The sequence below is a fragment of the Ciona intestinalis genome, unplaced genomic scaffold (genome assembly GCF_000224145.3).
Source record: "Ciona intestinalis unplaced genomic scaffold, KH HT000098.2, whole genome shotgun sequence".
NCBI classification, from domain to species: Eukaryota; Metazoa; Chordata; class Ascidiacea; order Phlebobranchia; family Cionidae; genus Ciona; species Ciona intestinalis.
The window spans coordinates 826,117-838,408 of NW_004190420.2; the positions used below are offsets into that span (position 1 = coordinate 826,117).

Consider the following 12,292-nt stretch of genomic DNA (forward strand, 5'->3'; position numbering starts at 1 on the left):
GCGACTATGCCCGTGTGTACAAATAACCAACACACGATCAGGATATTTTGGTATTAGTTGTTAAAGATATCTCTACTCCCACCCTACTATATAAAACTCCATGCCCAAGACAAAAATGTCATAGGATAGGACTGTCTACTAATCAACTACTTCCATAACTGAAAACGAATATTATTTACAATCGGCTGTAAATTACGAAGGCAAATCTTTAAATATTACGAATTTCGAATATTTAAAATAGACACGTGGTGATTGTATAGTAGGTGGGGGAGATGGGACATCTTTAGCACATGGTATCTAAATATCCTGATCGTGAAAAAAACAGTGACCAGGGGTCTGTGGGAGTCATGAGGATACGGTTTTATAATTCTTTGAACGTTCTTTGTTAACTTCCAAATAGACGAAAAAATAGAATGAAACGGTGTCTTATCTTCCCCCGCCTTACTATATATATCATACACGGTAACTACTAATTAATCTATGCTTCAATCTCACGCATAATACGGATAAAAGTGAAGAACGTTGCATATAGGTGCTTAAAGTTGAGTGTTACATTAAATTTCCCATTGCTATTGTGGTGCAAGCTACTAAAAGCAATAAAAATAACTGAAGCATGATGATTTATAGTAAGTGTTTGATGAAGCGTTGCTGGCAACAAGGCGTTTTACATAAAAGTTCTCACATCGCTGGTTATACTGTTCGCTGAATGACCGTTGGACTCGCACGACGAATACATGCTGCCATTGTTTGTAGGGGTGGAAATAGTGGTGTCGATTGCAATATTATGATTGTTGATTGAGATGTCGTTCGTCTCAAGTGAAGTCACCTTTAAAAGTTTCACATCAATGTCCTTTGTGTATCTGTACTGCACCGGGGACTTTTGGCCGCTGCTAATAGAGGGATTTGACGATGATGAAGACTTTGTAGATAGTGGCGACTTCGTGTCGGTCGAACGGTTGCTTTCGGGAGACACAGGAGGAAAAGGTGCTGTGCTGTCCCTTCGTACATCGAGTGAGGACTTTCTTCTCGTGTTTGTTCGCGTAGTGACCACACTACCAATGTTTCGTGTGCCTCGTCTGCCAGAACTGTGTGTCTGGCTTCTGCTCTGGTCAAGACCAGCATGTTTGAATAGTAGGCCGACCCACGACGATCTCACAACACGAGGCCGCACAGTAAAAACTATAAATATCCAAAGCCCCTGAAGAGAAAGAAATAAATGAATATAAGAAAAGCACAACATAAATTCACAGACACGTATTACAAACACTGGTAGACAAAAAATAAATAACATTTTCGTGACTATACTACAGCGACCGACATACGGAAATTATAATATATAAGTGATAAACAAACTCTGTCTGTAACGAACAATCGCTCTTCGTGAGAGGCAAAAATATTTGTGTCGGAAAAATATTTCTGATACCACAAAGTTCCGTATAGCTGTCAGTTTCGAACAAAAACGTTCAAACGAAAATGGTAAGAACAAAAATCTGACAAAAATGATCGCAGTGGATAAAAAACAAGGACCGTAGAAAAAAGAAATTGTTTATAATGAACAAATAATCTTCGAGACCGGCAAAAATTATTTGGAAAACCAAAAAAGTCCGCCTTAAAAATGTGTTCGTAGCGGACAAAAAGAAAACCCATCACAGACAAAAATATTCGTAGTAGACAAAATGACCGCGGTTTACAGAATAACGTAAGAGAAAAAAAATCCGTGAAAAACATAACAATGCAGTAGTTAATTTACCTGGAATGCATTTAGAATAACAAACACATAAGCTAATATTCTTCTCAAAGCTCCGTCCTCAATCGGATCAACGTTTATCAAGAAACCGATCAACCATGTAGGACCTGTTAGTAATAGAATCGCCATTGCATTCAAGACGTGTTGTCGACCCTACGAAAATATTAGGATTTTAAAATAGTTAACGAACGCATTGATCGAAGCGCACCGACAAATATGAAGTTATTATTTCTTACGTTCCAATTTGTAATGAATAACTGTGGCGACAATTATATGTCTACGGAAGTACATTTCAAATTTAGGACTCCAAAATCGTACTCTATATGCGTGATATATAGTGCGTGATGCTCAAAAAATGGTAAAATAAACGCTATTATGCTGTTATATAAATAATCGTATAAACTTAGTGCGACAGCATCGGTTAGCATTAACGAAATTTGCATGTGGATTACTAGTATAAACATCGTACATAAAAAACAAATTGGTCAGGTTTCTCTACGGCAATCTTTCTTAATTTACTTTACTTCGAAATGTAACAAATATCCAGTTTGAAGCATTATGGTGCCGGTCCGTTACATTTATTGACTGTCGACAGTTTATGAATAACGTTACTTACTTTGACTCGTTTTGCGTTGCTTCTTACTCGAGTCAATTTTCTTCCTGTTCGTTTGCAGGTTACGTGGTAAAGAACAATAACGAAAAGAAATGTGTTGACAAGTAAGATCAAACCAAGCGGAGCCAGGAAAGCATAGTACACGGCTAATGGGGATAACCAGCACCTAAAATAACAAAAACAATTTTCAAACCAACACCGTTTCATAAAGGACCATGGAGGTCCTGCAACCGCATTACAGAAAAGGGCAAGAATAATATAAAAAAGGCTAAAATTAATATATTTTGTGCGGGAGAATATGGGACACCTTTTCATTCGATTTTCCCGTACCATTTGGTAGCAAAAAAGAACATTCCAAGAATTATAACACCGTATCCTCACGACTCGCACAAATCGTTGTTAATTGTTTAAACTACGATCAGAATATTTAGATATTATGTGCTAAAGGTGTCCCATCTTCCCCTACATTACTATAACTTTAACAGACACAAGGCGTCTACAGACGTCGCATGGGTATATGGTTCGCGCCTGCTGTAACTGAGTGTTACCCCAAATGTGGTATTAATTAACTGATAATGGTAATACACATATCCTAATAAGCTGGTAAAAACAAAGTCTCAACAAGTGTATACAGCTGTTTTGCCAAATTAGACTTGTTTTCTACATTTTATTTAATAGGGAAACATTTTTATGTGTTAAATTACTTACACCACAGTTTCCCTGTACATCGGGTACATCCTATGCCACTCGGAGTTCGGGTAAGTCTCTACAAGCCCGAAGTGTGCACCCAGTGTAGCGATCGACAGCACCAATGGAAAACCCCATCCAAACACGGAGGCTTTGCGCACGTAATGTCGGACGCTGCTCCACACTTTGACGAACATGAGGTACATGTCTACCACTTCAACCATCATCCACGCAAAAGTAGCAGCGGTGAAGAAGTGCATAAAGAAACCAGACTGCAAGGAATTTCAAATAAAACTTACTCCGTCAGTTTTAGTAAGCTTAAAATTAAAATACACCAATATATATATATTACAGTAGGGTAAGATAGGACATGTTTCAATGCTCTCTTCTGGTCTCTTTTAACCGTAGCCCTGCGACTCAATGATCGTTGGTTTAAAACACGATCGAGAAATATGGGACTAATTTTTTTAACGGTATCCCACCTTATATGTTAACAATAATTTCACCAAATTTCAGCACATGTTAATTAAAGCTGTTTTAATTTGCCGAAGCATACACGTTTAGTGCCCATAGCCGGGCAATGCCTATTACTATACACGTGGGGTATGCGCCATACGGTAGGCAGTGTGTGTTTATACTTGTATAAAGCAGCATACCGTTATACACTGAACTTCGTTGGTTGGAGATTTAGCTGCAATTCCGGCAAGAAATGAGATGTACACTCCACATAAAGCGAGACAAAAATGAGTCAAAATTCTTTTGGATTTGTATTTCCGCAGGTGTCTGGTTTAAAATATATAGTTACGTAATAATGATTAGAGTCAGTAAAAAGATTTGACTTACTTGAAAATTGTGTAAGTTATGATTGTCAAAGTAAGCCCGAGTATGGATAAGGCGCAACCAACATACGTCATAATGTTCAGTATGTGATCATCAACGGTAGTTTCGACACTCTGAAAACATTTTACATTATAGATGCTTTGTGTAGCATTCCGATATAATTGACTAAGTAAGTAGGTCTAAATTGGGTTAAACGTCATACAGGAAAACCCAAAATAGTAAAGAATGTGATTCACCATAATCACAGCGAAACTTGTCAAATGATTGCACTGACACGTGACCGCTCCGGAAGATGATTGTGACGTTACACAGCCTTCTTGTGACCAGCCTCCTTTACCAGCGTTCAACTGGTAGTCGAAGAAAACACACCGAGGGTTGTAGAAACTAGTCATTACTGTGGTTGAATTCGTCTGCGGTTCCGTGGGAACAGACAGTAGGGTGAGAGGGAGTCTATCGGGAAACGATGGGGAAAAGTTAAGTTCCAATTCCAGAAACTATTCAATTAAAATAAAATGTACAGTGAGGAAAGGCGGGACACCTTTTAGCACAAAGTATTAAAAGATCCTGATCGTGTTTTAAATAATTAACAAGGGGCGGGGAGTCGTGAGGAAACGATTTTATAATTCTTTGAATGTTCTTCGTTTACTACCAAAAGGGACGAGAAAATGGAATGAAAAGCCGCCCCATCTTTCCCTACCCTACTCTATATATATTTGTGTAAACTCAGAATCATTCATATCAGTTTATTATCAACTCAGAGAACTATAACACAAAACATACAGTAACCATGAACTTACGATACTTCGACCGGGTTTGGAAGATTTTGAATCGTTCTGCCAGCAACTGAAGAACCAAGGACAGCGCTATTTATTACGGTAGATTTAACAGACCTCGTAAATGAACCTCTTATTACGGAGTCTGTTCCTGCCGTGCGGAACAACCGGGCGTCCATGTAACCAGTGAATGACAATCTTTCCTGCGATACAACAGATGGTTATAGCATTCCTACGTGGTCGGTACTTTCGACCAGTAATAGGCACATATGATTTGTACTTTTCTGCTTGGCTAAGAATCCAGGGGCAACTGCTTATACTTTTACTTCAATACAGCTGCTTGCTGTTAACATTACCTGTTGCGTTGATCCGGAAAGAATATTTGTAGGCAGCTTGATTTGTGCCACGTTCGTCGCAGCAGTATTGAACCCGCCGCTGATCGAAAAAGGTGGTAAATCTATATACAAAAAAACAACAACATAAATATATCGACGAGTTATTTAAAGGTACCATGGTCTAATAGGGGTGTATGGAACTCTTAATAAAGAGGTTTCTGTTTGCAAGGAGTGTCAATTGAATATTCAATTATATCTACTTCCAAAAGAGACCAGCCCATCGTCACTGCCTATCCTAAATTAGAACACGTTGAATAAAATGTAGCTTATACCTAATCGCACTGTGCCGTCTTCATCTCTCGCACCAACACTCAAGCTTCCAAGATTGCTCTGAAACGATCCATTGTTTAAAACCATCTTGTTTAAGAGGTCGTCAACCAACAGCGTGATGTTATTTGAGGTTGCATCGGTAAATTGAGCTGCAATCATAATTTAGATGTAGAATGATGCCTATATAATATATTCTTCGGCTGTGTCATAGTTTTAGCTCTTGTGTTTCACCATGCTAAATTACTTTTAACATATTATTTACGGAGCTTGCGAACTCAAGAAATGCCTTCATGAAAAAGGAGCCAACGCAGTGGACGTCAAAACAGTATATATACCGTGGTGTAATATGGCAAAGCTATTTACCTTTACACATGGCAGAGGCCAAACTAAAATTCTCTTATAAAATTGGTACTTACTAGTTGATGAGCCGATCAGGTCCACAACTGCCAGCACAGCTTCAGCAACCTGTTGGTCTACAGTTATATTCTCACCGGGATTGACCAAAGTGATCAGGGACTGAACCAATGCTGTGCCTTCCTCTGGACTTATCATATCTAAAAAAATCAGCATTCATTAACATCAATGTAGCCAACAGAGATTGCAATATTTTGTAACTAATTTGATCGTGGCCCCGTGACCTTTATTTGTCGAAATTATTTACGGTAAAAAGTTCTGTGTTTTTTAGCGTTTAATGGTAAACCGATCGGTTTACCACTACTTTATTGATTTCGTTTGTTAAACACTAAATACTGCGAGCTTCGTTGTCGCAACCCTCCAAAACGTATTGTGTTATGTTATCCAAATACCAACATATGTCGTACCGGCATCTGGTCTAATTGTTAGCACTTGCTGCGTGAAAATGTTGGCAACATCAGCAATGTTATCTTGTGTTAACGGAACATTTATTCCGGGGATTGCTGGTTGGGAAGTCGTCTGTAACAAAAACTTGCGTGAAAAATTATCAAAAACAAAATATCAGAAAGAGATTTTTTGAGTTAAGGAAATGCAAATCAACATGCTGCATGCAAAGGTAACAAAGTCATTACTTTCTACTCACACTAATAGACAGTAAAGGGTTTGTAGACAAAACGCCAGGTGTTGTATCAACGTCAGGATTTGAAGTTCCTGGATTCACGGTCGAGATAATGTGGCTTTCTGTGGACCTTGATAGTTCTGTTGTTTTAGACGAAACTAACTCGGGCCCGAATGTTGTTTTTATAGAAGATACACTCGACTGAACCGACTGTGTTGTTGGGTCAAGATATTCCGTCGATTGCCGATTATTTGTTGCGTTTGCAACTGTTGCAATTGAACTGGAGAATGTCGTGCTTACATGCTGGGTTGCATTTGATGTTGTAACCGTACTAGCATCTGTGGTAGTCCCAGTCACTGAACCAACATCAAAAGAAGGTACCGTGTTATTTAATAATGTTATGGTCTGTCCGTGGGTCGTTTGATTCAATTTGGTGGGTGCAGTAAACGAGATGTTATGATTTACAGCCCCAGTAGTTGCAGCAGGTGCACTTGATACCATTGCACTTGTGGTTGATGGCGAACTAGTTAAAACAATTGTCTTTGTTGATGCGTATGACATCACAGTACCAGTCGTTGTGGTTGCAACATCGCTTGCTAAAATGGTTGATAGTGATTTTGTAGGCTGCGCATTTGGTACACCATTTGTCGTTTGTGTCGTAATCGGGATAATTGTTGTATTTGTGTTGTTTCGGGTGGCTGAAGAGGCTAAAAAACTGTTCACTGTGGTTTTGGGATCTGTCTCAGGGTTCGACCTTCTTGTTGTGCCCGATGTGTTAATTGCAGTAGCGGTTTCTGTTGGCATATTTTTTGCAGTGGTTTGGGTATTTGTTCCAGCAGTCGAGTCTCTTATAGTATCGGAGGTGTCAATTACAATAGAAGTTGCTGTAGTTGCTTCGCGAGTTCGGGAAAATAAGGTTGACGGGAAATGTGTATTGCTTGTGACAGTAGGCTGGCTCGTAAAGCTCTTTTCTTCCGTCGAAGTTTTTAACGTAGGTGCGCTGAAGGTTCTTATTGTCATGGGTTCTTCTGTTTTATTAGAAATTCCGTTTGTCACCGTTCGGCTGGTTCGTGGTTCCGCCGATGTCACATGATTACCACTGCCTGATGAATAAGATGTAGGTGCTCTGCTTGTTAACAGTGTATTATTGGCTAAGGAAGGTATTATAGTAGCTGTTGTTGGGACTGTTTGCGTCGAATTTGTAGGAGCCCTTGACGTAAAACTGGTTGGTAGGGCTGTGGTTGAGGTAACCACTTGAGCTGTGGTGAAGCTATTCATTGTTCCTGTAATTGATTGCTGGATCTGAGGTTTGGTGATAATACTGCTTATTATTGGGTCATGTGCTGCCACGGTTAAGCTAGGAGTAGATTTGGGGATCATGGAATGTTCGTTCGCTGTGGTACCAACAGCCGTCGATGCGGTTTTCGGGTTAGACGTTATTGATTCAACCGGCAGGCTTGACAGGCCGACCATGGTAATATGCGTAGTTGAAGTTCTAGTCGAGATTGTATCCGGTATTTGCGAGGGGACGAGTGAAGTTCGTTCACCCAAAGCGAGTGTAATTGACGCAGATGTTGAGTCAGTAGCGAAGATCGATTTACTTCCTGTTGTCGCAGAAACCAATCTCGTGGACGTCTCTGTTACTGGCGATGACGTAACACTTTGTACGGAGTTCGTTGCAGATGCAGCGGAAATGTTATTTGAGGTAGTTTGATTAATAAAGGTCGAAGTAAACATTACACGGTAAGACGTATTAGTAAAGGTATTTTGAAGAGTCGATAATTCGTTCGTATTAATTGGTAAGGTTGCATAATCATAAGTCGAGTTGACAATTGTGCTTGCTAACTGCTCAGCACTACTGGTTAGACCAACATTTCGATTAGTCGTAAACTGGGTATCGTTTCTAGTTTCGTTCGATGAATACGTTACCTCTGGCGCTGAACTCACATCCGGTGTAGAAATCTCAGTGGTTGTCGATGTGACTGAGGAGATAGTCGATGATGGTAGCTGTGTGGATGAGGTTGTAGTGGCAGGATTAGACGGTGCTGGACTCGTGGTTGGCGATATACTGGTTGTGACTTCTACCATTGTCGTGGCATCTGTGGAAGTTTGTTCACTCGTTGTTGTCAAACTCACTGAAGATGTTGGGGTAAATGATGACATATCGGCAGTTGAAAGTATTTCTGATTGCACTGACGTGGATTCAGCACTCGTCGCAGGAGCAGTTGAAGTTAAAGTTGTAGTAGCAGTCGCTAATGTTGTTGTACTTGACTCTTGAGTTGTCTCGCTGGTAGACCGCAAAACTGAAGCAGCACTTGAAACATTACTGGTGGTAGGTACCGCACTGCTGGAAGGACTTGAATGGGCGATGGTTGAAGCCGCAGTGCTTTGAGTAAAGCCATCGCTAGTGATGCTAGTTGAACTGGAAACTGCGCTTGTAACGACTTTGGTGGTGGATGCTTCTGAAAGAGGACTGGTAATCGCAACTTGATTTGTTGATGCATTCGACCCAGTAGTCGTTGTTGGTGCAGAAGTACTTGGACTTGGTGTGGTGACGAGTGAAGTCGTGTTTTCATCCGTTGTTGCGAAACTAGACGTTGATTGAGCTGTCGACACGGCTGTAGAAAATAAAATGTAATTCGAGTTAAATTTACAGTAACGAAATGTTTTCTAGTCGTATAAAGTACATCTAACATGTATTTTTTAAATATTTTACTTTAACGTAAAATTATATTTAAAAAAAATTATACACATTATATTTTTAATAATAAAATTTCAACAATTGAAATGCATGCATCAAAGTTTACAAAATCGCATTACTACAGTTCAAAAGTATCACACATGACTTACCAACGCATTGAGCTACAATCGGACTCGGGTTATTGTCCACAAAACCTGGTTTGCAAACGCACTCAAAACCTCCGATTGTGTTCTGACATACGGAATTTGAGAACATTAAACAAAGACGGGAAATTCGTTTCTGGCATTCGTCAACATCTGTACCAAAACGATATTATTTGTTACAGTTGTCACACGGTGCATAAAATGACCCTTTGCCCAAGTATTTTTTGATCATTCATTCACGATTATAAAAAAGGTAAGATTTCTATTGTAGTTTGCAGTTAAAATATTGTTCTTTGACAATTTGCAATTACACGTATATATGGGTATATAAACAAGCACAAAACTGATGAAGAGTAAGCATTATTGTTTGGCGTTATTATTTATTCGCATGAATGCCCTTAACTCATAAACAGTTTCAAAATAAAGCTTTAAACTGGTAGACTGCTTTGAAGATACGGTGCATGATCCGATACGGATAAGCGATGTTAGTGGATTAGGTTTACCCCTCGGATTTGTATCGGTTACGTCAACTGAGAAAAAACAAACACTAAGAAAAGGCAACTTTACCGTTGTGCACTGCGTTAGTCACGCTAAAAGGTAAAACGATACGTTTCGAACAGGGATGGGCAAGCAAAGTAATGTCAGTATATTCGTGAGGATATATGGTTTATTATTTCTTTGAATGTTCTTTGTTTACTACTAAATGAAACGAGAAAACAAAATGAAAAAGTGTCCCATCTCCCCCCACTATTATAATCTGGAGCGCCATTATGAACATTTTTTACTCGTCAAGGTATGCTCGCTAAAACGACTTTTTGCAAGAACTTACCGACCGAGGAACTAGTTTGCTGTTTCAATATTTTATTTTTTCATCAGAAACTGCCATGCCTTGTTACAAGTTCTTGATAAATAAATAATGAAACACATCTTTCGGAAAAGTTGAAACCAATTTATAAATTATACATGTAAACCGCGTTATAAAATGAATTACCTTGGCAAACGGTTCCCGGGTTCTGTAAATTTCCATCAACAAATCCATTACCGCATTGACAGGTGTATCCACCCGCTATGTTAGTGCATGTCCCGTTACTGGAACACTTGTTCAAAGTTACATCGGCGCATTCGTTAACGTCTGCAAGTTTAAATGGTTTGAATTATTCTTAAATCATATCTGTTTTCACAGTTTAAAAGATAATGCGTCAAAAAGGACGAGGAAGACAGTATGTGTTGAAACGACGTTTTTAACCCTTTAAAAATTATGTTTGAGAGTTTAAAAGTGCTGTAAAAATCTGTACACGACTTCGGGTACCTTTTTTTTATTATTTCCATGTATTCGATTAGTTGAATTGATGCAAATACCGTAAAGGTATGTAAAACAGGCATACCATATAAAGTTATAAAATATATAATACATCATCGTACATATTTACCTGTGCAATTTGTGCCCGGTTCTGCTGGGTTGTGGTCAACGAAGCCAGGTAAGCACTGACATGTGTATGTCCGAAATAAATTGATACATCTCGCATTTACTGAGCACACTGCTTTGTTTTGAGAACATTCGTTGAAATCTAAAATCATAACCTTTTAATTAATAGGTTTAAACAATACTGAAATTATTGGTATTGCATAGCATGCAAAAAAAGCTTCCATTTACAGTTTTATAGCAGTATTTTGCTTATACATTGCAAAATAAGTACTTGGTTTAGGTTTTGGTTCTCACTTTGTTACGAAAAAACGTTTACATTACTTTAAACAGAACCATGTACCCTATCCATGTTCCGACTAATAGAGTCATGAAGTCTACATTGTATCAGGTTTCTTGCGCGAACATTAGTTCTAAGTTTAAAACCCAAGAATACGTCTGTCTATGAAAGAAGACACCTGACCCGATAATGATGTCACGCAAGGAAATTATGTCTGCAGCAGTTGCAAAACAACTATACAGGGTATATTTATATTAGAATTGTGATTTTCAATGTAGAAATTTCGTATAAAAAGAGAGACGCCTCAGTGAAAAAATATCTTGCACGCACTTATAGGAACAGTTTATTTGGGATATATTAGGGTGGGGAAAGATGAGACACCTGTTCTTTTCCGTTCAATTTGGTAGTAAATAAAGAACATACAAAGAATTATAAAACGGTATCATCACAACTCGCATAGACTGTTGTTAATTGTTAAAAACACGATCAGGATATTTAGATATTATACAGAATTATGTTAAATTTCAGAGGGTTTATTTTACATCTGCAATAATCCGACACATGAATGGTTTATTTGAAATAATGGTAAACTGTTGAGTGCAGAATGTATATGGTAGTTATAGAATGTACAACATGCTGGTCGTGTTGGAGCCGTAATTATGCCAATTGGATTACCACAAAACAAACTCGTTTTTATATGTGTATAGTATTCGTGTGTGGTTGAATATATGAATCTGTGGTGTTTTTGTGCGGTTAAAATGGCGACCAAACTAAATATCAATCTCGGCTAAAAATTATTCACATGGTAAATTTTAAGGCTTTCGAGTGAACAGCAAATATTTGGAGAGAATGCGAAATATTTAAAGCGGTCACACGTACCGTTAATCAAAACGTCTCTTGGTACTTCTGTTGAGTTTATTGTGTTGGTTATGTTTACGAGCGACGATTGAAGTTGTAAAGCGATTCGGCTTACCAAAGAATCACATATGCTGTCTGTTGTGCTACAGTTCAACTGTAACAGGTAGTTTCCAGCTAAAAAAACATCTCAATTTAAATTAAGGTACTGATACGAGTTTGTGTTGGATCAATTAGAAGATAGTCTGTGTAGTCGGAAATGTTAAAACAAATACGCACCATGCACTTACAGGTTAATCATAGGTCGTAATCACTCACCGCGGGCATTTGCAACCAGTGTAGCGCAAACCAAGAAGGCGGCTGATGCCCACGAATAAAGCATGGGCGTGCTGCGTGGCGGTATGTTGCGTGTCACGAACTGCTTTTCACAGAATCCGATCTTTTTGTCTGAATTCCTTCTCTTTTTTTATCCTCCGAAAAAAAGTTCGCAAAATGGTTCATTTTACCAATTATACTCGCATAGCTTCAATTG

The 12,292-nt window shown here is 38.7% G+C and overlaps 1 protein-coding gene across 2 annotated transcripts; it reads right to left on the minus strand.

The window, feature by feature from the left end:
* Window positions 1-155: 155 nt before the first annotated feature.
* LOC100177153 (mucin-3A) lies at window positions 156-12,292 on the minus strand. Of its 2 annotated transcripts, none has more exons than XM_002128980.5 (18): window positions 12,079-12,292; window positions 11,785-11,937; window positions 10,633-10,770; window positions 10,194-10,334; window positions 9,209-9,355; window positions 8,288-8,976; window positions 6,147-6,258; window positions 5,742-5,879; window positions 5,328-5,474; window positions 5,017-5,117; window positions 4,685-4,863; window positions 4,124-4,337; window positions 3,891-4,000; window positions 3,704-3,830; window positions 3,069-3,319; window positions 2,364-2,526; window positions 1,751-1,900; window positions 156-1,198 (listed from the first exon to the last, which is right to left on the minus strand). In XM_002128980.5, exons 1-18 carry the CDS (start codon window positions 12,140-12,142, stop codon window positions 665-667), a joined length of 3,558 nt encoding a protein of 1,185 aa, XP_002129016.1. In that variant the 5' UTR covers window positions 12,143-12,292; the 3' UTR covers window positions 156-664. The 2 variants fall into 2 exon arrangements, with proteins under 2 accessions (XP_002129016.1, XP_018671209.2); XM_018815664.2 differs by having other exon boundaries at window positions 6,383-8,976.